Genomic DNA, 21,874 nt, shown 5'->3' with positions numbered 1-21,874 from the left:
CGCTGATGGGTGCAGCTCTTTATAACCGCTGCTTCTCTCGAACTTTACCTATTCACTCATTCATATACACATTGAGGGTCTCTTATTACCATCCCCAATTTACTTATTTCATAGACAAATTGCTATATTTCTACCACAAAGCACTCACATCAGCGTATCAAAAATTTTAGATAGCCGAATACTCAGCTAGGCACCACCAACGCTGATCCATGTTTACACATTAGTAAATTCAACCTTCCATTGCCATATCCTATCAGAGTTATAGACAGATACCCTTCATCCGTTTTTAAATAGACTTCGTTTGCTTTATAGACGAGATCATATACTGTACTTTACCGCTAAATATGAAACCATATGCATTGCATAGCATAATCTAGCGGTGGCAACCTTATCAAAACGGTAGCCAACACTACTCCAATCGAATCAACAGCATCATAAAAGATCTGATTTAAAGAGTAAGAAAAAATCGTCTGCATTACTTGTAACAGTTCAATTTTTTTTTTTTTTACATTATCACAGATTACCTGTCCATCAACGGCAGTGTATGCCACCCTGTGAAGACTGGCACCCTACAGAGACAGTTTTTATTTTAATATAAGACATGAAGTCTCTTTTTTTCTACAGAAATTCATTCAAGCTACTTGCATTTGTTTGTTGTTGACATGCTTAACACATCATAGCCATTGTCGTATCGGACCCAAGTAAGTTTAATTGGGGGAGCTATAGGCAAATACATAATATATTTTGTTGCAGAAACAAGCGGTGGGACTAACTCGAAAAATAAATTCTTACTCGAAAAGAATCAAATACGTAGATGCGGTCGCTCGCTCAAAAGCGGGGAGCACAAAACTTCTGCCTGTATTCAAACCGTTGTAGACCTAGCATATTTCCGAGCAGCGATTCAAGCTACCAGGAGGCGGTCCGTATAGGAGCTAACACTGGTTTGCCTCCTATATGGCAGTAACAACAGAATCGAAAGGATTCGATAGAAGAAGTGAAAAGGAGAACTTCTTTTCAACAATGAAGTGGTGAAGCCAAAGTAGCATGGTCTCAAATGACCATAAGCAGGAAGGGGCATGTGAATTCTCAATTTGGAAAGGCACACCTTATATACAATGATCATTTTTTGAACTGCCTTTACTTTTCTTTCCTCTCTTCTCTTTAATTCGCCTTTCCTTTCTCCAAAGCAGGTGAACTCCATTCATCTTCAATGGATTCAAGCACCAGCTCCACCTATCATGTTGAGACAGCAGGGCATCGTAGGTCTACCAGCCAGGATACAAAGGGCAACCTGTCGCATCAAGTACAAGAGGAAGACGTCAGCTCAGACCACCAATCCACGTCGTCTCCAGTGTACTTCACTGCCAAATCTAAAAGAGCTGCTTACTTCACTACCATCTTCTCTGGTGCGGCTCTCTTTTCCGACGGCTATCAGTCTGGTATCATCTCATTTGTCCAGGTCCCACTGAAACTGATCTACGGAACCGATATATTCAATGCCACCGTTGCATCTCGTATCTCCTACTCTATGTTCGTGGGGGCTGTCATTGGTCAACTTGGCTTTGGCGTCATTTGCGATCGAATTGGTCGTAAAATCGGTCTGGTCTCGACAACGTTACTGGTGATCATTGGTGCCGCTATGTGTGCTGCTAGTAGTGGCACCACTCCACAAGGACTACTATGGATGTTGGTTGTCTCCAGAGGCATTATGGGCGTTGGTGTAGGGTAAGTGTTCACAATCATTATTGAACCGCGGATAGTCAGACTAATGGGTTATAAATGTAGAGGAGAATATCCATGCTCAAGTGTTGCAGCCGGTGAAAGTGCTGACGAAGTTCTGCCTGGACGACGTGGTTTTCTGTTCATCATGGTGACGAACTTTGTCATTGATCTGGGCTATGTTATTTCAGCGTTGGTGCCCATCATTCTATTGGCCATCTTTGGAGAGAGTCATCTGGAACCTGTGTGGAGACTGTGCTTAGGCCTTGGAGTCATTCCACCTCTTAGTGTTCTCTATTGTGAGTTTGGAAATTTATGTGAGAACATGTTTAAATGTCCGCCTGGTTAACCGTTGTTTTTTTTCTCCTTGGTTGTTGGAAAAAGTCCGACTTCGTATGGCGGATCCTGCGAGATATCGAAAATCTCACATTAAACGCAAAGTGCCGTACTGGCTCATCTTCAAGCGCTATTGGAGACGTCTTCTTACCACTGGAGGTCTTTGGTTTGTGTATGATTTTATCTCATATCCAAGTGGCGTGTTCTCTACCACTATCCTCGATGTCGTCGTCGCTCCTGGCAGCCCCCTGATTCAAACCGCTGGATGGAATACACTACTTTATGCGTTTTATTTACCTGGAGCCGTGGCTGGGGCTTTGCTTGTGGATCGGATAGGAAGAAGAAAAACCATGTCGCTTGGATTCATTGCTCAAGGCATTATTGGTCTCATCATGGGTGGCTGCCTTAACTTGCTGGTCAAGAACTGCTTCCCTATGTTTGTGGTAATGTATGGTCTCTTCCTGATGATGGGAGAATTAGGTCCCGGCGACACCATTGGTCTTGTTAGCGCAGAAATCTGGCCCACCTCGGTCAGAGGAACCTGTTATGGCATTTCAGCAGGTAAAGAAGAAGCAACCCATGGCTGCTGTGGGGGTTTCATTGTTACTAACTGCTTTCGATCTCATTCAGCCGTCGGTAAGGTCGGCGCAACGGTAGGAACGCTTGCGTTTCAACCATTGATAGAACGTGCGGGAAACCAAGGCCCGTTCTTATTAGGAAGTGGCATCGCTATTTTAGCTGGAATCATTGCCTTCTTTTGCATCCCCAATATTGGGCCCGATTCGCTGGAACAAGAAGATATTGATTTTAAGAAATATTTGGAAGAAAACGGATTCGATACCGCTCAGTTCATGGGTGAACAGGTCCCTGTTAATGGTCCCCTTGATCCAACTGCGGACGGCAAATAATCGACGGAAAGGATCATTTGAACCTTCGTTACATTAGCATAATATATATATAACCGCTGTGTAATGAAGAACGGCTATTGTGTTATAAAAAGATCAAAGCTTGTGTCTCGAGAGGACACGTCATAAAAAAAATAAATCTATACTGTGAACAGTAAGTAATCATACCGGCACCTGATACGTGTCTATACGCATACTGTAGTTTGTATGAGGCGGGTCTCACATTGGGGGGCCTGGGAGTATGCCATATATGGCATCCCCCATTTTTCCACGAGATTTGAAACCATTCGAAACATAGATCACACAAACCATAAAGTACCATGACGAAGATCGTTTCATGAGCATCCAGCAAGTTGGATTGCCCTGAGACGAAAAGCGTCAACACTGTAGCATCTTCATGCATTCGGTCCGCCAAGATAAAACTCCAAATAAGGACAATAGCAACAAGGTGATACGAGGTAAACATCGAGTGGAAAAAATGAGTATGTTGTTACTGTATTGAAACAGAGGTTTACAAAATTATGATACAGTCCTTGCTTCGGTAGAAGACAGGACAAAAGGAAGACAGAAGAAAGAATTAAATGACAAGTGAAAAAGAGAAAATTATTCAGAGATAGAGATGGGGGGGAATGGTGAAGTACGATGAAGTGTAAGAATCATAAAAAAAAAAAAAAAGTCTATGTACAAGAGGTAAGAAAGGAAAAAACGCTGGTGGATAATTAGTCAGTCGTTGGTATCGCTTATTCATTGGCATTGGCATTCAGGACCCAGCTGACACGCCATTTCTGCCCGCACGTCCAGTACTTTGGACTGCAGACGAAGCCTTCGATGAATTCATCCATATCGATCTGACCATCAGGCCGAGATGCACGCATCTTTTCGATATGCTGGAGAGCCTTGCGTTTTTCTTCTTTACAGAACACCCATCGGCAATTCCTACATACGCAACCGTTACTCTTGTTATAGCTGGATGAAATTAATTTTTTTTTTGTTTAGTCAGTATGTGCTGATGTATTATTAATATCATTAGATCCAAAAAAAAAAAAAATCGGTACATACCGGAGTCCGCATTTATTGCACAGGTAGACGAAAGGCTTGCCCTTGTCATAGTAGATGAGGCTGGCTTCGAAGGGCCAGTTGAACCCTTTACGCATGCATCCATCGGAAACTTCTTGGCAAGCTTGGCATGGACCCTTTGACTTGCTGCGATGGGAGGTGGTGGAAGGAGATGCAGATTTGTCGGCGACCTCCTCCGAGCTAATGGGAGACTTGAGGGTTTCATCCTCGTCTTCATCATCATTATCCAATTGAGCTCTATAATCAATGGCATGTGCTCGTCGATGGTGGTGTTTTTCATCACTATGAGGTGTATACACCGTCATGTCTGTGAAAGCGTTGGCCAATTCGGAAGGGCTGACGGCTTCAGGACTCTTTCTTCGCTTAAGCGATTTAGGGGAACGGGGAATATTGATCTTATGAGCTACGATATGACGTCTAGGTGAAGTTTGCTTAGGTTTCATACTAGATCGCTCATGTCTCGCTGAAGTCACTCTTGATTGCAGTGCGGTCAAGAGCGATTCACCACAAATCACTTCTGGCTTGCATCCAATGTTATCTTTGTCGATCCATTCTTGATGATCAAATAAATCGCCCGATACATTGAGTTGGAACACAATACTTTGATCCAAAGCAGTGGCCTGTAAAGCATCTTGGATCGCGGCAGGCGATCGATGAGGTATCGATTTTCTACGATTGATCTGAGAGTCTTCTTCTGGTGAAGATGAAAATTTGCTTCGGTGAGCGGACAAACGGTTCTGCCGCGCGGTGGTGAAATGTCTCTGGTGATGTGCGCCGAATTCTTGGGCAGCCTTGGTGGTATCATCAAATGACACTGAAGGTTTAGAGTCTGATCTAATGGAGGACTCTCGCTGCCTTAATACTGATACTGGCGAACTGCTGCTTTGATGACGTTGGAAATTGGAAACAAGATAAGGTAACGGGCTAACATGATCCTGGATCATATCGTCATCTGATTCGTCTTCTCCACTATCATGGAGTAATTCAGGTGGTGATGGCATTAGCGTTGGGGGTGTTGTATTATGATAATGATGGTGATCTAATTGCTCGTCTGAAGAGTGGTAATGGTTGATCTGACCGTCATTGAGCATGGCTTTGATGGAAGGGCCATGTCGTAAATTTAATGAATAATTGTCCAATCGATTCATGGTTGGAGAAAGATAGGTTAAAAAGGGAAAAGTAAGAAAAGGAGGTTGGGAACAGTGATGGATTATATATCAATTTTTTGGGTGTCAGGTTGGTTGGGTGGGGGGATTGTGTAATCGCTGCCCTCTCTCCAAGAAATCTCGGCTAAAAATTTCTGAGAATTCGTGGCCGAGGTTTATCCACCCTCCATCCACGTTTCCCGAAGCGCCATAAACCCCCGCCTGGACATGAACGGGTACTTGCACTTCGCAGCCCGTATTGCTAAGCAATACCCAACAGGATATTAACGGCTTTAAGATATAACCATGAACAAGTCATAAAAAAGGTGGCTATGCACCCACCCTCCGATCGCTGCAACCGCAGTCTACGATTTGATTTGTTACAAGGTTTCTGATCGCTTTTCTAGCTGTCCCTGCAAACAAACTAATTATCCATTAATGATTTTTCTTTCCAGTGGATCGCCGAAGTGCGCCGACCATGAAGAAGTGAACATACAAGTTTGATTTTTATTAAACACTTCTATTCATTGTGTTCTGTTTTATCATGGTTGTTCAATTTTATTTAAACAAATATCTTGGTTTTACTATGATTTGTCTGATCTGTGATCGTCCCCGCTTATGTGTCATTCACAAGGAGGCGGATGACAAACGGCCTACGTAGACAAATTCACTTACTGACTCCGACCTGACAAATTGGGTCGCGGAAGAAGTTTATCCTTGAAACCAGTGACATTCAATTGGCCCGTTGTGAAAAGGTTGGGACACCTCATCGTATCACTCGCATATTTTTTTTTTTTGCTTTGCCACCAATGCCGGCAAGGATACGTAAGCAAATGTCAGGCAATGCCCATGGATCTCAACGTGGTCTCTTCGCTTTCCAGCAGTCTCGACTTTCTTATCCAATATTTACAAATATGCATCATTCGACTTCAGCGGATATACAATGTAGCCAGCTTCGCTCAAACAGTTTCTCCGTTGCGGACCACTTCGCTTAATTCGGTGAGGGTGAATATGAGTGGGCAGGTCGGGAAAGTGGATTAAGCTGAAGAGGGGATTTGACTCATCCCGAGGTGGTGACTCAACTGCACAGTAGTAAACATTTACAAGCTTATCATAAAGGTCATGGAGTGTTATTTTTTTTTGAGAGGGGAATGATCGATGTCTATACTTCAAGTGAAAATGCCTTGCGTTAGAAATCCAATTCTTGTAATATCTTATTGCGAAAAAATGGGCAACCTTAATTGCCACCATCGCAAAAGCGCAGGGTTGTAATCGGCCCGTAGTGCACGTGAACAAGCGATGCACTGAGCAGCTTTTTGTGCTGCAGTCGCACCAGACGCTCCACATGATGGTTCTTTTTGGGTGGTTCCGTGCGTAGACCATGAAGCCGTGGGGGGATCGTTCGATGAGAATAGGAGCGATCGATCTGACAACGACGTGCGGTGGCATTGGTTTTAGATATTTCGATTTGCTAGGTGGGTAGTAGGGCTGGAACTGAATGTGCGTGCGTGGAAAAAAAAACACATTCGCAGTCCTGCCACAAGCTCGTCTCCTGGTAACACCCATTGAAGCTGCGCACGACATGCAGCCATTCAACAAGTACTATCCTCCAGACTGGACGCCTGAAAAGGTATGTTGTAGGCGGGTCAGTCAAGTACTCGAGCTTTGGTCTCATTTTTTTGTTGCAACTCCATCATGCTAGGGCTCCGTCAATACATTCGTAGGCAAACATCCCCTTGGAGATCGGGCACGCAAGATAGACCAAGGGATCTTGGTGGTTCGGTAAGATTTGATTTGATCCAGGCGATATCTCGTGTGATGTTCGGCTGTACTAACACCTGGCTTGGGTTTGTTCATTTCAGGTTTGAACTTCCTTTCAATATCTGGTGCGAAGGATGCGACAATCATATTGGCATGGGTAAGTCCACAGACATAGCGCGCGTTTGCGGCCTTGCTGAATGTTCCTTCCTTCTAGGCGTACGCTACAATGCGGAGAAGAAAAAGATTGGGAATTACTTCTCAACGCCGATATGGCAATTTCGAATGAAATGTCACTTGTGCGATAACTGGATCGAAATTCATACCAACCCAAAGGTAAATGTCGCCATGTGGTAGGAAGTTCCGACTTTTTTTTTTACCAACTCAGTCAAACGGAATTTCTAGGAAACGAAATACGATGTCGTGAGCGGAGCGCGGCAAAAAGTAGAGGAATGGGAGCCGGAGGACTCCGAAGTGATCCGGCTGAAAGGTAAATTCATTGCTCGATGGTTGCATGGCCTGGAACATAGCGGGACTAACCCTCGATACCAGATGAAGCGACCTTGGAAAAGTTGGAAAATGACGCATTTTTCAAATTGGAACATGGAGTACAGGATCAACGGAAGGCAGCTGAAACTGTGCCCGTTCTCACCCAGCTTCAGCGACTAAATGACGCTCAGTGGAGTGATCCCTATACCCTGTCGCAGCAATTACGACGGAAGTTCAGAGAACAAAAGAAGATTGAAAAAGCCAATGTGGAGAAAGCCGATAAATTGAAGGACAAGATGTCACTTCACATTGATCTTGTGGACGAGCATCCCGATGATGAGATCAAAGCCAAGCTCACCGAATTTGAAGGTACATGATGGGGGGATGAGAAAGTGAAATGGTTTCATGTCTCTGACGTCGTTTATATTTTTTTTGTCTCTCGCAGATCCCGTCATTGCTTCTGCAGAGAAGAGAAAAAAGGATGCAGAAGTGAGCCCATTGTTTAGCAAGCGGCGCCGGGACACCAAAGGCTGCGCGAAAGATGATCTGGCCAGTCGATTGGTCACTCAGACTCGACGAAAAGTCGACCCATTTCTACAAAGCACTATTTCCTTTGGACAGTTGTCCAAGCAAGATACCTTGGCTGACATCGTAGTTGTGAAGCAGCAGTCCAAAGAAGGTTCGTATTGGTCCGGTTCTCCTATGCCAATCACCGTGCGCTAACCGGAACCTTTTTTCTTATTAATATATGGTTTGGACAGTGCCTGAATCAAGTTCCTCCGCAATATCCCTTGTTTCCGTCGACTATACTGATTCAGACAACAGCGATTGAACCTACCCCTGTACATAGATACCAGTTCATTGAAATCCTTCCATAATAGCCAACAACATTAGGGTGAAAGAGTGATTTTATTTACAACCATTCTCGGATGGAGAACAGAACACACAAACTTAGAAATACTAAAAGGATTTGAAGGGATACTATCTAGAAAGGCATTGATTTGAGGGGAAGAATGTACGTACGGGTATGCAATTTTTTTTCCCTTTGGAAAGCATCTCTGCTTGTTTCAAAAAGAAAGAAAAAAGGGATAGAGAGAAATAGAAAACAGGGCGGCGGGGAATGGAAAGGTGGAAAAAAAAAATGTTGCTTGCTCATCATCAAATGCCAGAGCGGCATGGGTGGCAATTTTTGGGTTTTTTTTTTAACCAAGATCATGAAAGATGAATTTCTTCCATCAATCTGTAAGGCTTGGTAGCGTTGATACCCATGTTCTCCATAGACAAGAGAACTTTGCAAGGTTGTTGAGGAGAAAGTCGCTTGGTGTCGAGGGTTTTGACGTGGATGGTCACTTCAACAAATAAAGGAAATTGCTGGAAAAAGTCCTCCATGTCTTGTGACAATAAGGGCTGACCGTCATCCAGTTGGTGATAAAAGTAAGCGTGTCCAGCTCGAATTTTGACCAACACATGAGACAGGCCGTTGAAGGCACGAACAGAGCCTTTTTGTTTGAGTGTATTCATGATGTCTTCTGAACACAGTTCAACACTGTCTTCTAAGATGGGGACGTGATCTTCTTGGTCGGTATGACTTGTGTGGCAAATTTTATTTTCCAACCAGTGCTCAAACATGCGTGATACCAACGAAGCTGCCTTGATGTTAGAGTTACCCAGGGTTGGAAGCTTTACAAAAAAAAAAGTTCAAGGGTTAACATGGCAAGGTGGACGTTGCGTTGCACATGCCGCGGGATACTTACAGAAATAAAGCGCTTGCCGCCATCGAAGAAATACGTGCTCTTGCAAGTGGAAACGTGTGTATCGGTGGCGCTTTCCATGGCATGTTGAAACTGTTTATAACTTTCTTCTCTCATGGGGCTTTCCATGTCGTGATCCATGTTAGCAGAGTCGCCAGCGGCAACCGTGCTAAACGTGGTGGTGGTCTCTTCGTCCGACGACATGTACATCTCTTGCATGTCGTCGGTTATGACATGGTGAACAGATTTAGCAGTATGCGAGGCAACTGGCTGGGGTTCTAGTGATGATAGGGGTTAGCTACCGGTTTACATGTGGGGTGTTCATGGATCATATCGTACCAAGTACAGTGTCGTAGTGCAACATGTTGAGTAGAGAAGAAAAAAGGCGGGGAAGGATGAAAAAAAATTCTCTCGTTCTTCAGATCCAAACTTCCCACCTTTTCAAACCTCAGCCGTTAGGGCGCCGCTCCAAACTTGTGTCGACTGCATTTAACACCAACCAATCCAATGTACCCTAACCCTGTGTGAGTAGCAGCGCATGATGAGGTTTTCGTTTCCAACTGAATCCTCCTTGAAAAAGTTGTACATGACCGAAGAAAAGGAGGAAGAAAACGACCACGGTTTTTGTCAAAAGTGGAGGAGAGCCACGTTCATTGACATTTGCTCGAAAAGGAAAAACGACAAGGGGGAGTCATGATGGCCTCAAAACTGCAAGAATGACATAAGTGTTCTGGTTTTATGTGGGTAAATTTTTATTATATACATTTCAAAGCAAAGAAGCTACGGCTGGGCTATTTAGGACGATTCTACAGTGATATCCTCAGCAGCGTCATGACTGAATTTTCGTCTCTTTGCTTCGATGGACGACGATTCTTCTACAGCGATGGTCGAGCGTTGTTGGACGATTTTATGACTGCTAGTGGGAGGGGACGATGAAACTGACATTGGCGGCGTGGAGGGGGCCATTGCTATTGGAGCTGTGGCTGGGGTCAGCAGTGAGCGAAGGTAAGCGTTCTGAAGAGAACCGAGTTTAGAGTTTTTGACAGTCAGGCATGGAAAACAAAGGGGATCGATCACTCACTTCTTTCTCAAGCTCTTGCAGCTGTTTCACACTTGCATCTTTCTCTCGACGGGACCGCCCGACTAAATTTTCCAGTTCAGAAACTCGCTCACCGAGGGTTTGGAAATTATCACTTTTGTCTTGCGATTCATCTGAATACACAGAACTACTTCGTCTTCGTTGATGTAGTGGCTTGCGAGCTCCCTCTTGAATCTCTTCTACGCTTTGGCCAGTAGCGCGCGAAAGGGCTATTTCGAGCTCTCTTACTCGTTCTTCTAATTGATGGCATTTATCAGTCATATCTCTTTCACGCTGCTTTCGTCGATCACGAAACCGAGCCGATGCGCCTGCGTTTCGTCGTCGTTTTTCCGCCAATACTTGTTCAGAGGTCAGCTGACCGCCTTTTCCGTCCAAATGGCTTGGTGGCGACTTGGTGGGATCATATGCATACCCATCTGGAAGGTGGGGCGTGGATGTTACATGTAAAGGGTAGTAGGATAGAGAGTTCATCACAGGTTCATGAGATGAAGGATGGTATGTGGAAGTGGTGGTCGCCGTAGTGACAATGTGAGGTAGTATCGGCGTGATTCGAGGGGTAGTGGCCGGCAGAATCGATTTGGGACGATTGGTCAAATCTGATTGATGTGCTAATGAACTTATGGGAGGTAGAGTTCGCATAGCTTGGGTATCGGGCTGTGTCATTGGGGGGAAGAAGGAATGGGAAATAGAGAGATAAGAAGAGGGAAGGATAAGGTTGCAACGAATTTTTTCGGCAAGTAATGGCGCAATCAAAGAGGAAATGGTCAATGAGGTAAAATTGGGAAACCAAAGACTGACTACCACTATCAAGTCAAAACTTACCTGAATGGGGGTGTTTCCATATTGCTCGCCATTTTTGACTGAAATGATGGCAACCATGCTTGGTGTTTGAGATCTGTCAGCCAATCTAAACGGCAATTGATCGCACCATGCCACTTATTGCGCAATGCTAGGGGTTGCTTTTACCACGCTAATTTGTTATTGCGCAATCTGTCGTCTTGGGATCAAGTGTACAACAGAAAGACAAGCCAAAGCTAGTTGGCAAAGTGGATAGATAAGCAAATAGATATTGAATACTGTGAAGATGTGGACTATTTGAGTTTATCGATCATGGCTTTAGTGCGAGGGTAGAACCATGGATTTGCAACGTACAACCATGGATAAAGTGAGCCGTGGGTGCGGGGACCTGTAACAATTTCGCCCTGTGACGGTCAAATGCCCTTGCGTTATTTCACCACTGCATCGCGCCATAGGGTAATAAAAACAATTTATGGCCGCTATATTTTTTCTTAATTCTATTCTTACATTCTGGGTGCTAATCGATGGTAGGGTATCGATAATTTAGCTACTACATTAGTGAACATTTCATCCTTTAGCTGTTTGTACACAATGCCAGCTTTGGCCTTGGGAGCCCACTTAAGAGCCAAGGCTTTGGCAGCAGGCAACACCTTGTCAGCTTCAGCAATTTCGTCCACAAGGTGGGTTTCCAACGCTTCCTTTGCCGTAAAGCGGTGACCTTGTAGAATCATATCGCGGTAGACATGAGGAGTCATTTTTTCACGAAGAATAGCCGCCATACCTGGTGCTAGAGGAGCAGGCAGATCCACCTCATTCTAAATGGGGAAATTAAGCTTTTAATCCTAATGTTCAAAAAGAAAAGGGGGGAATTTGTGGGCTTACCATACAAATGTATCCTCTGTCGGAACGCATAACACGATAATCTATCATATAAGACACGACAATGCCATCAGTTTCCAATGGCTCATCCTTCACGTGTGATACAACGATGCTTACCATGAGCAAATGCCATCATACAACCACCAGCGAACGCATGTCTATCATCAAAACACTTCAATTTTAGCAAATTCAAATTTCACCCCATTCAGTAATTCTGCTCTACCTACCCGTTGAGAGCAGCGACAGTGGGGATACAGAAAGTCAAAAGACGCCTCAATAAGGCCAAATAGCCGTCCATAAAGGCGGGATTGGCAAAAGCATGCATGAGGTCGAGACCATTGGAGTAAATCTTGTCGTTTCCAATGGTGACGAGTGCAGTGGCCTGCAGCTCTTCAGCAGAGTTGTACTCTCCCTCAACAATCGACAGGGCCTGGTTCAACGCGGCAACGAATTCTGAATTGAATCTATTGTCCGCATTGTGCATGTGCAGAATGTACAACCCTCCCTCCTTATGGAGAGTCATGAAGTGTTTCTCCTTCGAAGGTATAGCGACTGGGAATGACATTAGGCGGGATGTATGGAATACAAAGTGGTTCGGTTGGGTCTTTACTGTTTAAATATTTTTATTTTGCGTGAGTGTGGGGAAAAGGCTGGCCCATATGTTCATTGGTCAGCAACTTCAGATTTTTGAAGCCCACTCCTGACTTACTGAATACGTTGAAATTGAATATCTCTGGGAGAATGACTACATAACTCAAAAAAAAGCCGTTCATTGGAATTGTTACAAAGTCTTGATACAATAAAGCTGTTTGAGAATGTGTTTATCAAAGGTTTCTGTTCTTGTTTTTTCTTTTTCCTTTCCTTTCATTTTCTACCTGTCAATGGATTCTTTTCTAGATCCATTTGCGTCGCCAGTGCCTGGTGGGAGTCGTATTTCAACACCCAATTATAAACCAACCATCGATGCCAACGCTAGTCAACTTTTTGTTTTTACTCCTAAACCGCAGTCGAATATCAGTGCGTTTCGAGGTAGTGCGGTATCCGATACAGCAACCTTGGCACCTTTCCACAGCCAGTCGAGGTCATCTGTCAAACTAGCAGCTCAGCGAGCGTTGGACCTGGATGTTCCACAGCAAGCACATGTTAGACCCTCGACCTACCCCGCCGCAACATCTCATAAACTGACTCCCCATGGATATCGGTTTTCTGTAGATGCGCCTATCAACTACCAATTTTTGTTCAGATCTATGGCTTCTGGAAGAAAGCAGGGTTGGCCGAGATCCTGGTTACTGAGAACTCCTATGCTGGACCCTAAAATAACCGTCAATCCTTACCATCGATTGGATGACTCCGTGCCATTGTTTCAACATACCTGTGCAACCATCTCGTCAGCTTCATCAGCAAAAGATAATCGTTCCTACGCAGATGACATGGATTCAGTAGCAACGCCAAATTCAGATGGTATCCGAGACGATTACTTTTGGCAAGCAGAAGGTTCACTTTATTCCATGCAAGTCACTCTGTTTGCACTTGGTTTCCTGTTATTTCCTTGTTGGTGGATAGGGGGTTTTTACTGCCGCCCGCAGACATCGGCAGGGAGCGTTCGCAGTAGTTGCAGCAGTGTCGACCTTAAGACATCGTCATGGATGACCAAGGCGTTAGGAGGAACGCTGCATAAAGCTCAGTACCGAAGGGAGTTGTCATACTCTCAATTATTTCATCTTCTGAATCGAGCCATGGCACTTCTTTCAGCGGTTTGGATGATCGTCATCATATCCATTGTCATATGGTATTATGTTGGCCTCAGTCATGGTCTTTGGATACCGTGGGATAATCAGAATGTCAATGGCACAAGACAGGATCTATTGAATCGTCAAAGCAAATTGAATATCGCCACATGAATCACTCACCGCTCAAAATTCCATGGCATTCATGGTTGTTTTGTCCCTTGTACTGACTTAAAATCTTTCATGTATCTCCTCTATGGCTTTTTGGTCATCAATGTATATAAACCCCACCCCCCTTTTCTTCATGTCAGCAAATGGCGCTCTTGCAATTTAAAATCCATGAGTGCGAGACAAACTACCCTATCATGGCTCAATGCTGGGAATATCAGGGCATAAAAAGTAGTATAAAGAAAAAACACATTTATTTAGCAATTATGAATTAAACAGATTGAACATCTTCCACACTCCCAGGTCCATCTATATCGGATATACTATTGCTACGCATAGAGGGTCTCTTTCCTTTGAGAGTGTTCTTAAGAGCTCTCAACGCAAATACCGTCAAACCTAAACCGGCCCAATCTTCATCATAAAGACCGCGCAGATCGCCGACCGTCAGAATGTCCTGATCATGAAGTTTGTGAACCCACTCTGTGGCTTTATCCCTTCCACGATTGGTCGCGGCTGCCGCATCCAGCACAAGACCTTGGATATCCTCATCATCTTCATATTCTACAATGACAACAGCGGGTGAGTGAGCATGCTGGTGGCATTTCTCGCAACCACAATGGTATCGACTTACTGGAAAGCACATGCTCCATCAAGGCGGCGTGAGTAGACCTGGTGGTATCTTGAGGACTTTCTATTTGTTCTTCTACTTCGACGGCCGTCATCTTGCGCACCGTATCAGAAAATTTCTCTTCAGCAATGCTAGCTTGCAGTTCTAATTCCTCACACCGCTTTTGAGCTTCCAAGGCTCTCTCCTCGGCTTTCAAAGTCTCCAGTCGGGTTTGTTCCAATTCAGATTGGTAATCATATTCACGTCTCCATACCAGTCTTGCCGTATCGTTTTGCTGACTACCGGAATCCTTGGTCATATCACGCAAGATTCGATTAATTTCGCCAGTGATTAATTGTTGATACCGTTGAGGCAAAACTTGTTCTTCGATCTATAGAGAAGGTTCAGTTAGATACCATTTATTGAGCGATGACCAAGCATGTATCTGGTCTAGCCTACCATTTCGGAAACAACTTCATCCGCAGTGTCAGTGTCCTGAATTACACGGTGGAAAATTAGTCACGCCTCATATTTTCAAGATGATGCGGGGGATGAAAAACGATGTCTTACAGCATTGAACTCGAATTTAACCGACAACTTTTCCATGCCCTTGAAAACAACCAACATGTGCAGGTGCTTCTTGGTACTGTCCGTAGCAACAAGGACAACTTCTGGTTCAACAGCTAAGAATGAGTGTTCCAAGATTTCTTGAGCCGACATTCTACCAAGATAGGGAGATTAGTAAGATCTGAATTTCAAAATCCTGGACCTGCAGCACAGCATTACCTTTCATTCTCAGGTGAAAGACAGCTATTTATTAAAGCCAGCACTTCCTCGTCTTGGACTTTTGACAGACACTCCGGCTTGATATTCTAAACGACCCAACGTTTTAGTGATAAGAACCTCCCAAAACGAATCAGCAAGTGGTGGCGGCACTTACCTGAATGACTTTCTTGTAAATCTGCGCAGCATTCTTGCATTCTCCATAAGGATACTCTCCAGTCACCATCTCCAACAAACACATGCCAAAAGCATAGATGTCGACCTTCTCACTGTATCCTTTCTCTTCATACATTTCCGGCGCCATGAATTCGGGAGTTCCAATCACTGTATATCGTTTGGCAGAACTGATTAAGGGAGAATTTTCCTGGGCGGTACCAAGATCACCAATCTTAACTTCTCCATGAGCACCATTAATGAAGATGTTGTCGCATTTGATGTCGCGGTGGATGATAGGAGGCTCATGGCCGTGAAGGTAAACCAGACCTTTGAGAATCTGCCGTGACCAACGCTTGACGACCTTAATGTTGGGGAGTGAGAGTTTGCGGATATAGTCACGAAGGGTTCCAGAGGTCATCAGTTCCGTGATGAAGACAAATTCGTTATTGGTAGACCAAGCGTCATGAAAGGCGATGATGTTGGGGTGTCGTACTGACTTTAAAATTTCAATCTCATGGCTTAATTCTCCATAGTCGGTGGTTGCTGGCTATCAAACATAGAGAGAATGAGCAAAAAGGTGTGAAAAAGAGCCTCCATCCATGTCCATGCCTACCTGAGAAAAGATGTTCCATGCCACTTCGTAGCCTTCTTCTCGATCTATGCCTTTATATACAATCTTGTAGGCACCTTTTCCAAGAAGCGTGTTCAACCGGGCGTACCGGCCATTGGGAGCAACTTCAATGACTTTTTCCACATCGTGGTGGGCCGAGCGATCTATGACATCGCTTGTGGCTTGCATAGTATAGTTATCGGTGCTGTAATAAGGGGGAGGTTGAGTCAATTCGTAACGGGCGAACTGCGAAGCCAATTGGTTGGCCAGGTTATTAGCGACAATGTCTCCGGCGTCCTCTTCGATAGAAGTACTGTTCTGATGTAGAAAATGGTCTTTACTATCCAAACGAACTGGATTCATACTGGAGGATCCGATCATATGCTCTGTTGACTGTGCAACGTCCATTTTAGCGGCTGACATGATTTGTTTGGGCTTAAACTGGTTTTTGGGGTTGAGTTACTCGGGGGGAGAAATGTGTTCCTGAAAAAAAAAAAAAACCAAAACCACCAATATCTGAAGAGGTAGGTGGAAGGCGACAATCCGAATGGGAGATTGAAAGAGACAAGCGTGTTTGTTATGATTCAATTAAAAAAAAATTAGGGTCTGCACCGCCGACAATTGGGAATTTAAACAATGACTATGGTCATTGTTTACAAAGTGGGGAATGGAAAGAGATGCAGGGTAAGATGAACTGACACAAGGAGTGCTTCCAAACGTCCGCACTGGGAATTCAAAAGGCAATGAAAGAAAAATAAAGGGCAAGGAACAAACAACAAGAAGAGAAGAAAAAAAAAATGCAGTCTAGTGGCTGGTGAGTAGGAGATTCCTTTCATCAACATTCCGAACGTGCCGTTTATGGCAGTGACATCAATTGTCTTCTACATTCGTTCCAAAGGTTCTACTCCCAAAAGTTGCATTCCATTGGCCAACGTCGTTTTGGCTGCCCAGAACAGAGACATTCGTGCCTTTGCAAGGTCCGGTTGGACGTCTTTAACTCGCAATTGAGCGTTGGCGGAGCTAATGGCGTGAGAAAGGTGGAAAAGATATTGGACGATGGTGCATGGCTCTAAGGTTTCAAACGCACTCTGAACAACATCAGGGTATTGTGATATCATGACAGCCAAGTCCATGCTCTCCTTCTCCTTCAATAAATCTGCATCAATGTCTGCCATAATGGGTGTTGCTGATTTCCGTTCAATGCTAGCGTAAAAAAAAAAAATTGAGACATCATGAGTTCATGGATAAAAGAAGTTGGCAGTTTTAAACCTAAAAGGAAGCTAGTGACTTACCCACATAAGCGAGCATGTGCGTACTGAAGATAAACGCCGGTATCACCGCGTGCATCTGTCATTCTCTTCCAAGAAAAGTGATAGTCTTTGATTCGTTTGGCGGCCAGATCTTGTATTAATACAGCAGAAGCACCAACTACATCTGCAATCTCCTCGTTGACGTCTTCTTGCATCTGTCGATACTTTTCATCATTCTCTTTCATGATGTCGAGCATGCTTGTCTTTGCTGTGTCTAAAATATCCTGTAAGAACACTACGCTTCCTTTTCTTGTTGACATGCCATGAATTCGACCAAACGGAACATGAAGCAGCTGTTTGGGCATGGATTGATGTCCTGCAAACAAGAGGTCTGCGATCTTGAATACTTGCTTCAAGTATTGTCCTTGCTCTGTCCCTACAACGTAGACAGCTCGATCTGCTGGAAAACGTTCACATCGCATCAATATGCTGGCCAAGTCACGAGTGAGATAAAGACTGGTGCCATCAGATCGTTTGAGCACCGGTTTGCCAAGTTTGAATTTTTCCAGATCCACAGCTAATGTCCCATCGTCTTGTTTGAAGGTGAGTTCCTTGTCTTGAAGCAATTGGTATATGCGTGGAATGTAGTCGTTAACTTCAGACTCCCCTGAATACTGCTCAAACTCGATGTTCAAGCGTTTGTAGATTTGCTTATAAGAAGTGATGCTCAGCTGTCGAAATTTGCTCCACTGTTCTAAAGCTTGCTCATCACCGTCCTCCATACGCTTGAAATACATATTGGCTTGCCTATCGACTTCGGGGTCCTCCTTTGCATCCTTATTAATTTTTACATACACATTATACAGATGGTGTATAGGGTCTTTCTTCAAGAGAAGCTCGTCACCATATTTTTCGAATCCAACAGCCAACAGTCCTATCATCAAAAAGTGGATTACCAAAAATTGTACGTTAGTCCAACACACATTTATGAGCAATAAGTTTCCTTTCATTTACCGTATTGCTTTCCCCAGTCTCCAAGGTAATTGATGCCAATGACATTGTAGCCCATGGCAAGGTGGACCTGTTTAACAAAGTTGCCGAGTATGGTGCTTCGTAAATGACCTGCATGAAATGGTTTTGCGATGTTGGGCGAACTGTAATCGATGGTCACCGATTTTCCGTGACCGAAGGATTTGTTCGCTCCATATAATTGCTTGTTCTGATGGACATCGTCAAGTGTGCGTCGGATAAACTCGGTTGGCTGCACTGAAAAGTTCAAGAACGGTCCCACCGCGGTTGCTCGAGTTATAAACGGGTCAGCTTGAAACTGAGCACAGGCGACATTTAGTAAGGTGTTTTAGTAGCTTTTAACATTGTGTGTCGTTCCAATGCGTACCTTTGACGCAAGCTGCTTAGCCCATTCCACAGGAGTCCCAACTGACTGGTTGGATTTGCCAATGACTTTCGGTAAGGGTATCGCGAATTCGCCATGTGTTCTATTTTTTGGTATTTCAATGGCGGTCTCTAGAATGTTATGCTTGATTCCCGAGATATGGGATAGTTGACGTGCTATAGCCTCTTTAAAAACTCGCCTTGCCATGACCGCAACAGCATGAACGGTAAGAGTCAGGCACTTTTTTGAGACTTCATTCCAGCCACGGCGGAAAGTTGCCAGTCCTGGAGCGCCACATGCAATTTGCCGATTCCTTGAGCTCACGATCCGCCGTAACGATCATGAAAACGCTTTGATTTCATTGAAACTGTTATGATAAAGCAAATCGATTGATTTAATTGGTTATTTTATACAATGGAGAAAGACCAGCTCGGTATCGGCTACAATGCAAGCTGCGAATGATGCAACGTAAGCCATTGAGGGGTCCGTACGCCCAATAAGGTAGTACCCACACGGGGATAACAACGATGTTAACTCAGTAAATTTAACGATTCAATGTGTCAAGGCACGCTTTATGAGACTTAACAAGGAATAATAACATTGACTATTGCCAGCAAGTCGTGTTCTATGTTACGTCTCAATGAGTACATCAAAAAGCCTGTGGTCATTTATTGCTCTTTAAGGAGAAGAAGGATGATCCAAACTAACACTTTGAATTAAATTCATTCCAAGTCAAGCTAGGAATCTCGCCAAGGTCTGCCTTAACTCGAACCATCCAGTCCGTCTTCGGGTTCTCAAAACGTCCTATTAAATACCCCAAATGGTTCAACTGGTGCTTGAAGCGCTTGGCAATAACCCCAAGCTCAAAAGCCGAGTATTTGATAATTTCGGTCTCCAAAGCCTTGACATGGTCATAAAATTCCTTGCTTGTCAAGATGAAATCATACGCCGTTCGCTCAGCCGTGTCGTAGAACAATGAAACTGGCATACATCTATGGTGCAGGTGATACAGGCCCATCATATCAGAAGTGATGTGTCGAATTACTTGCAGCTGTGTTCCGTCCACCTGTCTAGTTATCGTCCCCAACGTCGCTGGTAAGATGAGAATGTCATAAATTAGTAAAGGGTGAAAATTTCTAAGAATATATCGCACTTACATCCTGAAGTAGATATCCACTCTTCAGCTTGTTCCATGAGACGCTGGTATACATCTAAGGGCAATCGAATGGTCATTACTGGTGGATATTGTCCGGTGCCAAAATCAGCCAGTTTAATTGTGTTTGGTTTTGGTGCTTTTACATCATGACGACTGTGAAGTTGATTGTGCCGATGTTGATCCTGTGCAGCCATAAATAATTGCCTTGGAGGTACCGCTACTGAGCTTTCTGTTGCGTAGCCCAAATTGTCAACTGCCTTCGAATAACTACAATCGATTTGATGTTCAAGTGATGTAAAGACTGGAATGCTTGAGTCCATGAGAGTGAATTCAGTGGGAAGGTAACTACCAATGTCCCAATCAAGAGCGTGCGGTAACAAAATGGATATCTTTGGAGAATGGTCTCTTGGTAACCCTATCATCAAGTCCACAAAGCCGATTCGGCCATATTGAGGTACATCCCCGTACTCTAGTACTACACCCGTGTATTGAACGAGGTAGTCAGTGAAGCTTTCGCATAAGGCTTCTAATCCATATGTCTTCTCTTGCAAAGCAGTGAAAGATGCCCGATAAACAAACCCTGAAGCGTCTTCCAAGTTGCTATCATCAGGAACATGGGGGAGCCGGCCATTTTTTGGTCGCATGGGAGGGAAACTGTTATCTCTACTGAGCGCCATTCCAAGAAATTGTGCCTTGTTCAACTCGTCGCATTTGGTGAGTTGCGAGAAAGGGAAGATCATCATGTTGCGAAAGGTTTGGTCTTGCAGTGGTCCATATCCCTCCATGATAATCGGCTGCTGTGAGTTGCCTAAATTCAAGGCCTGAAAGTTGAATTTGTCAGCCCAGTACTTCCACAAATGAGGGTTTTCAAAGCATTCTCCTGACACAAGCCCCATACTGGGTTCATGGCGATTGGATTGGTCCACTCGCAGGTGATGTGCAAAGTAAATTGCAAAAATGACAAAGTCAATGGGAAAGGTGGCACCATAGGTCCGCTCGAACCGATTAATTCGCTCGACATCATGCAATGGCTGGGCTGGTATGTCCAAGAACGCTTTTGTCTTTTGCCTCATGGTTGATATAACCGCCGATTGTACGCGAAGGATATGCGCCAGATACACTGCCCGCTGCTTCCATGATGTCTTATACCACTTGCTCAGCATTGCAGGCCCATTTCCGTCCATTGAAACGAATTCAGGCCGAGCGCAGTTCAATATATCATGATTAATTCGAAAATGGTCAGTTGGATAACCAGGAAGTATACTGGTATATACTTTTTCCCACAGAGATTGATGGGCCAGCTGCCTATACCAAGCTCGGCAGGACATGGAGGCGTTCAAAACGTCTTGGACTTCCAAGTACGACGTTATGTTCATCCAAAGGTCGTAGTTCAAAAATGAATTTCCGTGATAGAGCATGTTGGGATGGAGTCGAGTGATGTGATTGAGGTGTGAATCGCAAAAGTTGTTTGTTGCTATGAGCTCTTTCCCAGGCACCAACCCAGTGCCCATAGCTGTTTTCGGTAAAGGTTACACTGGTCTTCCCCGCATTGGTGGTAGCATTGATGTTTTCAGTTGGTTGAGTTTTTGTTTGTGTGAGCATATACCAAGTATTGCAACGACTAGTAGTAGTGCTGGACGCAGTTGTCCAAAGAGTATGTCAGGCTTTACAGGACACCGCCTTGTCGCGTGAGCAACAAAGCAGGAAAGCATTGTATGGCAAAGAAGGCAAGTTATGTGGCGTAAAGCACTTTCTATATTTTATGTAATGGCCATTTCGCAAAGGATTCTTGGAGAAGCAATAGTGAATTTGAAAGTAAAAGTGAAGTATGCAACTGATCGCCCATGATTAAAAAATGTATCCCCGCCTTATACTCAGCAAACCTGCCTCAATGCTATTTCAGTCCAGCCTACACACCAAATACATAGAAACAGCGTCTTTTCTCTTCTACTATCTGATGCAAGCACATTACGCTTTCACAAGTTCTTTGACGTGCTACCTGGGTTGTCGGCTGCTCATTATTTGAAAACACAAATTGCCATTAAATTTATTGTTGCATATAACTTCC

General features: G+C 44.2%; 11 protein-coding genes across 11 annotated transcripts; 3 read left to right on the top strand and 8 right to left on the bottom strand.

Moving 5' to 3' along the window:
- The first annotated feature begins 904 nt into the window (after positions 1-904).
- Positions 905-3,004, top strand: K450DRAFT_240832 (uncharacterized protein). Its single transcript, XM_051588998.1, has 4 exons — positions 905-1,725; positions 1,786-2,018; positions 2,104-2,616; positions 2,686-3,004. Exons 1-4 carry the CDS (start codon positions 1,211-1,213, stop codon positions 2,961-2,963), a joined length of 1,539 nt encoding a protein of 512 aa, XP_051444657.1. The 5' UTR covers positions 905-1,210; the 3' UTR covers positions 2,964-3,004.
- K450DRAFT_240828 (uncharacterized protein) lies at positions 2,833-3,510 on the bottom strand. The gene has a single exon (XM_051588997.1). The coding sequence runs from the start codon at positions 3,424-3,426 to the stop codon at positions 3,046-3,048; it is 381 nt and encodes a 126-aa protein (XP_051444656.1). The 5' UTR covers positions 3,427-3,510; the 3' UTR covers positions 2,833-3,045.
- Positions 3,511-3,620: 110 nt separating this feature from the next.
- K450DRAFT_240826 (uncharacterized protein) lies at positions 3,621-5,210 on the bottom strand. Its single transcript, XM_051588996.1, has 2 exons — positions 4,020-5,210; positions 3,621-3,926 (listed from the first exon to the last, which is right to left on the bottom strand). Exons 1-2 carry the CDS (start codon positions 5,183-5,185, stop codon positions 3,701-3,703), a joined length of 1,392 nt encoding a protein of 463 aa, XP_051444655.1. The 5' UTR covers positions 5,186-5,210; the 3' UTR covers positions 3,621-3,700.
- A 1,242-nt stretch (positions 5,211-6,452) lies between these two features.
- On the top strand, positions 6,453-8,451 carry K450DRAFT_240810 (uncharacterized protein). Its single transcript, XM_051588995.1, has 7 exons — positions 6,453-6,812; positions 6,885-6,964; positions 7,045-7,276; positions 7,346-7,430; positions 7,493-7,798; positions 7,875-8,108; positions 8,191-8,451. The coding sequence occupies exons 1-7, from the start codon at positions 6,681-6,683 to the stop codon at positions 8,259-8,261; spliced, it is 1,140 nt and encodes a 379-aa protein (XP_051444654.1). The 5' UTR covers positions 6,453-6,680; the 3' UTR covers positions 8,262-8,451.
- An 8-nt stretch (positions 8,452-8,459) lies between these two features.
- K450DRAFT_240805 (uncharacterized protein) lies at positions 8,460-9,735 on the bottom strand. The gene is made up of 3 exons (XM_051588994.1): positions 9,520-9,735; positions 9,184-9,458; positions 8,460-9,109 (listed from the first exon to the last, which is right to left on the bottom strand). The coding sequence occupies exons 1-3, from the start codon at positions 9,542-9,544 to the stop codon at positions 8,642-8,644; spliced, it is 768 nt and encodes a 255-aa protein (XP_051444653.1). The 5' UTR covers positions 9,545-9,735; the 3' UTR covers positions 8,460-8,641.
- Positions 9,736-9,906: 171 nt separating this feature from the next.
- On the bottom strand, positions 9,907-11,428 carry K450DRAFT_240802 (uncharacterized protein). The gene is made up of 3 exons (XM_051588993.1): positions 11,102-11,428; positions 10,262-10,933; positions 9,907-10,194 (listed from the first exon to the last, which is right to left on the bottom strand). The coding sequence occupies exons 1-3, from the start codon at positions 11,156-11,158 to the stop codon at positions 9,976-9,978; spliced, it is 948 nt and encodes a 315-aa protein (XP_051444652.1). The 5' UTR covers positions 11,159-11,428; the 3' UTR covers positions 9,907-9,975.
- A 102-nt stretch (positions 11,429-11,530) lies between these two features.
- On the bottom strand, positions 11,531-12,599 carry K450DRAFT_209841 (uncharacterized protein). The gene is made up of 4 exons (XM_051584776.1): positions 12,184-12,599; positions 12,074-12,114; positions 11,960-12,000; positions 11,531-11,892 (listed from the first exon to the last, which is right to left on the bottom strand). Exons 1-4 carry the CDS (start codon positions 12,519-12,521, stop codon positions 11,581-11,583), a joined length of 732 nt encoding a protein of 243 aa, XP_051444651.1. The 5' UTR covers positions 12,522-12,599; the 3' UTR covers positions 11,531-11,580.
- A 238-nt stretch (positions 12,600-12,837) lies between these two features.
- K450DRAFT_199214 (uncharacterized protein) lies at positions 12,838-13,857 on the top strand (the record flags this gene model as incomplete). The annotated part of the gene is made up of 1 exon (XM_051584593.1): positions 12,838-13,857. The coding sequence occupies one exon, from the start codon at positions 12,838-12,840 to the stop codon at positions 13,855-13,857; it is 1,020 nt and encodes a 339-aa protein (XP_051444650.1).
- A 226-nt stretch (positions 13,858-14,083) lies between these two features.
- On the bottom strand, positions 14,084-16,545 carry K450DRAFT_240796 (uncharacterized protein). Its single transcript, XM_051588992.1, has 7 exons — positions 16,011-16,545; positions 15,399-15,944; positions 15,245-15,330; positions 15,029-15,179; positions 14,918-14,953; positions 14,483-14,849; positions 14,084-14,412 (listed from the first exon to the last, which is right to left on the bottom strand). Exons 1-7 carry the CDS (start codon positions 16,428-16,430, stop codon positions 14,123-14,125), a joined length of 1,896 nt encoding a protein of 631 aa, XP_051444649.1. The 5' UTR covers positions 16,431-16,545; the 3' UTR covers positions 14,084-14,122.
- Positions 16,345-17,072, bottom strand: K450DRAFT_240791 (uncharacterized protein). The gene has a single exon (XM_051588991.1). It carries the CDS (start codon positions 16,847-16,849, stop codon positions 16,661-16,663), a length of 189 nt encoding a protein of 62 aa, XP_051444648.1. The 5' UTR covers positions 16,850-17,072; the 3' UTR covers positions 16,345-16,660.
- A 2,223-nt stretch (positions 17,073-19,295) lies between these two features.
- On the bottom strand, positions 19,296-21,612 carry K450DRAFT_240784 (uncharacterized protein). Its single transcript, XM_051588990.1, has 2 exons — positions 19,808-21,612; positions 19,296-19,742 (listed from the first exon to the last, which is right to left on the bottom strand). The coding sequence occupies exons 1-2, from the start codon at positions 21,315-21,317 to the stop codon at positions 19,354-19,356; spliced, it is 1,899 nt and encodes a 632-aa protein (XP_051444647.1). The 5' UTR covers positions 21,318-21,612; the 3' UTR covers positions 19,296-19,353.
- Positions 21,613-21,874: the final 262 nt, after the last annotated feature.

The sequence above is a fragment of the Umbelopsis ramanniana genome, assembly GCF_025399195.1.
Source record: "Umbelopsis ramanniana AG unplaced genomic scaffold K450scaffold_27, whole genome shotgun sequence".
NCBI lineage: Eukaryota > Fungi > Mucoromycota > Umbelopsidomycetes > Umbelopsidales > Umbelopsidaceae > Umbelopsis > Umbelopsis ramanniana.
This window is presented reverse-complemented; position numbering and strand designations above follow the sequence as displayed.

Bases quoted from the DNA above. Each gene is read 5' to 3' on its own strand.
- K450DRAFT_240832 (XM_051588998.1), top strand. From the start codon at position 1,211: ATGGATTCAAGCACCAGCTCCACCTATCATGTTGAGACAGCAGGGCAT. The intron at 1,726-1,785 runs GTAAGTGTTCAC...TTATAAATGTAG, and splicing joins ATTATGGGCGTTGGTGTAGG to AGGAGAATATCCATGCTCAA. The intron at 2,617-2,685 runs GTAAAGAAGAAG...GATCTCATTCAG, and splicing joins CTGTTATGGCATTTCAGCAG to CCGTCGGTAAGGTCGGCGCA.
- K450DRAFT_240828 (XM_051588997.1), bottom strand. From the start codon at position 3,426: ATGTTTACCTCGTATCACCTTGTTGCTATTGTCCTTATTTGGAGTTTT.
- K450DRAFT_240826 (XM_051588996.1), bottom strand. From the start codon at position 5,185: ATGAATCGATTGGACAATTATTCATTAAATTTACGACATGGCCCTTCC. The intron at 3,927-4,019 runs GTATGTACCGAT...AATTTCATCCAG, and splicing joins TGCAATAAATGCGGACTCCG to CTATAACAAGAGTAACGGTT.
- K450DRAFT_240810 (XM_051588995.1), top strand. From the start codon at position 6,681: ATGTGCGTGCGTGGAAAAAAAAACACATTCGCAGTCCTGCCACAAGCT. The intron at 6,965-7,044 runs GTAAGATTTGAT...TGTTCATTTCAG, and splicing joins CAAGGGATCTTGGTGGTTCG to GTTTGAACTTCCTTTCAATA. The intron at 8,109-8,190 runs GTTCGTATTGGT...TGGTTTGGACAG, and splicing joins GAAGCAGCAGTCCAAAGAAG to TGCCTGAATCAAGTTCCTCC.
- K450DRAFT_240805 (XM_051588994.1), bottom strand. From the start codon at position 9,544: ATGTTGCACTACGACACTGTACTTG. The intron at 9,459-9,519 runs GTACGATATGAT...TATCATCACTAG, and splicing joins GCACTACGACACTGTACTTG to AACCCCAGCCAGTTGCCTCG. The intron at 9,110-9,183 runs GTAAGTATCCCG...TTTTTTGTAAAG, and splicing joins GCGGCAAGCGCTTTATTTCT to CTTCCAACCCTGGGTAACTC.
- K450DRAFT_240802 (XM_051588993.1), bottom strand. From the start codon at position 11,158: ATGGTTGCCATCATTTCAGTCAAAAATGGCGAGCAATATGGAAACACC. The intron at 10,934-11,101 runs GTAAGTTTTGAC...CCAATGACACAG, and splicing joins ATGGAAACACCCCCATTCAG to CCCGATACCCAAGCTATGCG. The intron at 10,195-10,261 runs GTGAGTGATCGA...GGTTCTCTTCAG, and splicing joins TGCAAGAGCTTGAGAAAGAA to AACGCTTACCTTCGCTCACT.
- K450DRAFT_209841 (XM_051584776.1), bottom strand. From the start codon at position 12,521: ATGTCATTCCCAGTCGCTATACCTTCGAAGGAGAAACACTTCATGACT. The intron at 12,115-12,183 runs GTAGGTAGAGCA...TTTTGATGATAG, and splicing joins ACTGTCGCTGCTCTCAACGG to ACATGCGTTCGCTGGTGGTT. The intron at 12,001-12,073 runs GTAAGCATCGTT...CTTATATGATAG, and splicing joins TATGATGGCATTTGCTCATG to ATTATCGTGTTATGCGTTCC.
- K450DRAFT_240796 (XM_051588992.1), bottom strand. From the start codon at position 16,430: ATGTCAGCCGCTAAAATGGACGTTGCACAGTCAACAGAGCATATGATC. The intron at 15,180-15,244 runs GTAATGCTGTGC...CTATCTTGGTAG, and splicing joins CTTTCACCTGAGAATGAAAG to AATGTCGGCTCAAGAAATCT. The intron at 14,954-15,028 runs GTAAGACATCGT...CGTGTAATTCAG, and splicing joins TTAAATTCGAGTTCAATGCT to GACACTGACACTGCGGATGA.
- K450DRAFT_240791 (XM_051588991.1), bottom strand. From the start codon at position 16,849: ATGTTGATGAAAGGAATCTCCTACTCACCAGCCACTAGACTGCATTTT.
- K450DRAFT_240784 (XM_051588990.1), bottom strand. From the start codon at position 21,317: ATGGGCACTGGGTTGGTGCCTGGGAAAGAGCTCATAGCAACAAACAAC. The intron at 19,743-19,807 runs GTAAGTGCGATA...TCATCTTACCAG, and splicing joins GTGGATATCTACTTCAGGAT to CGACGTTGGGGACGATAACT.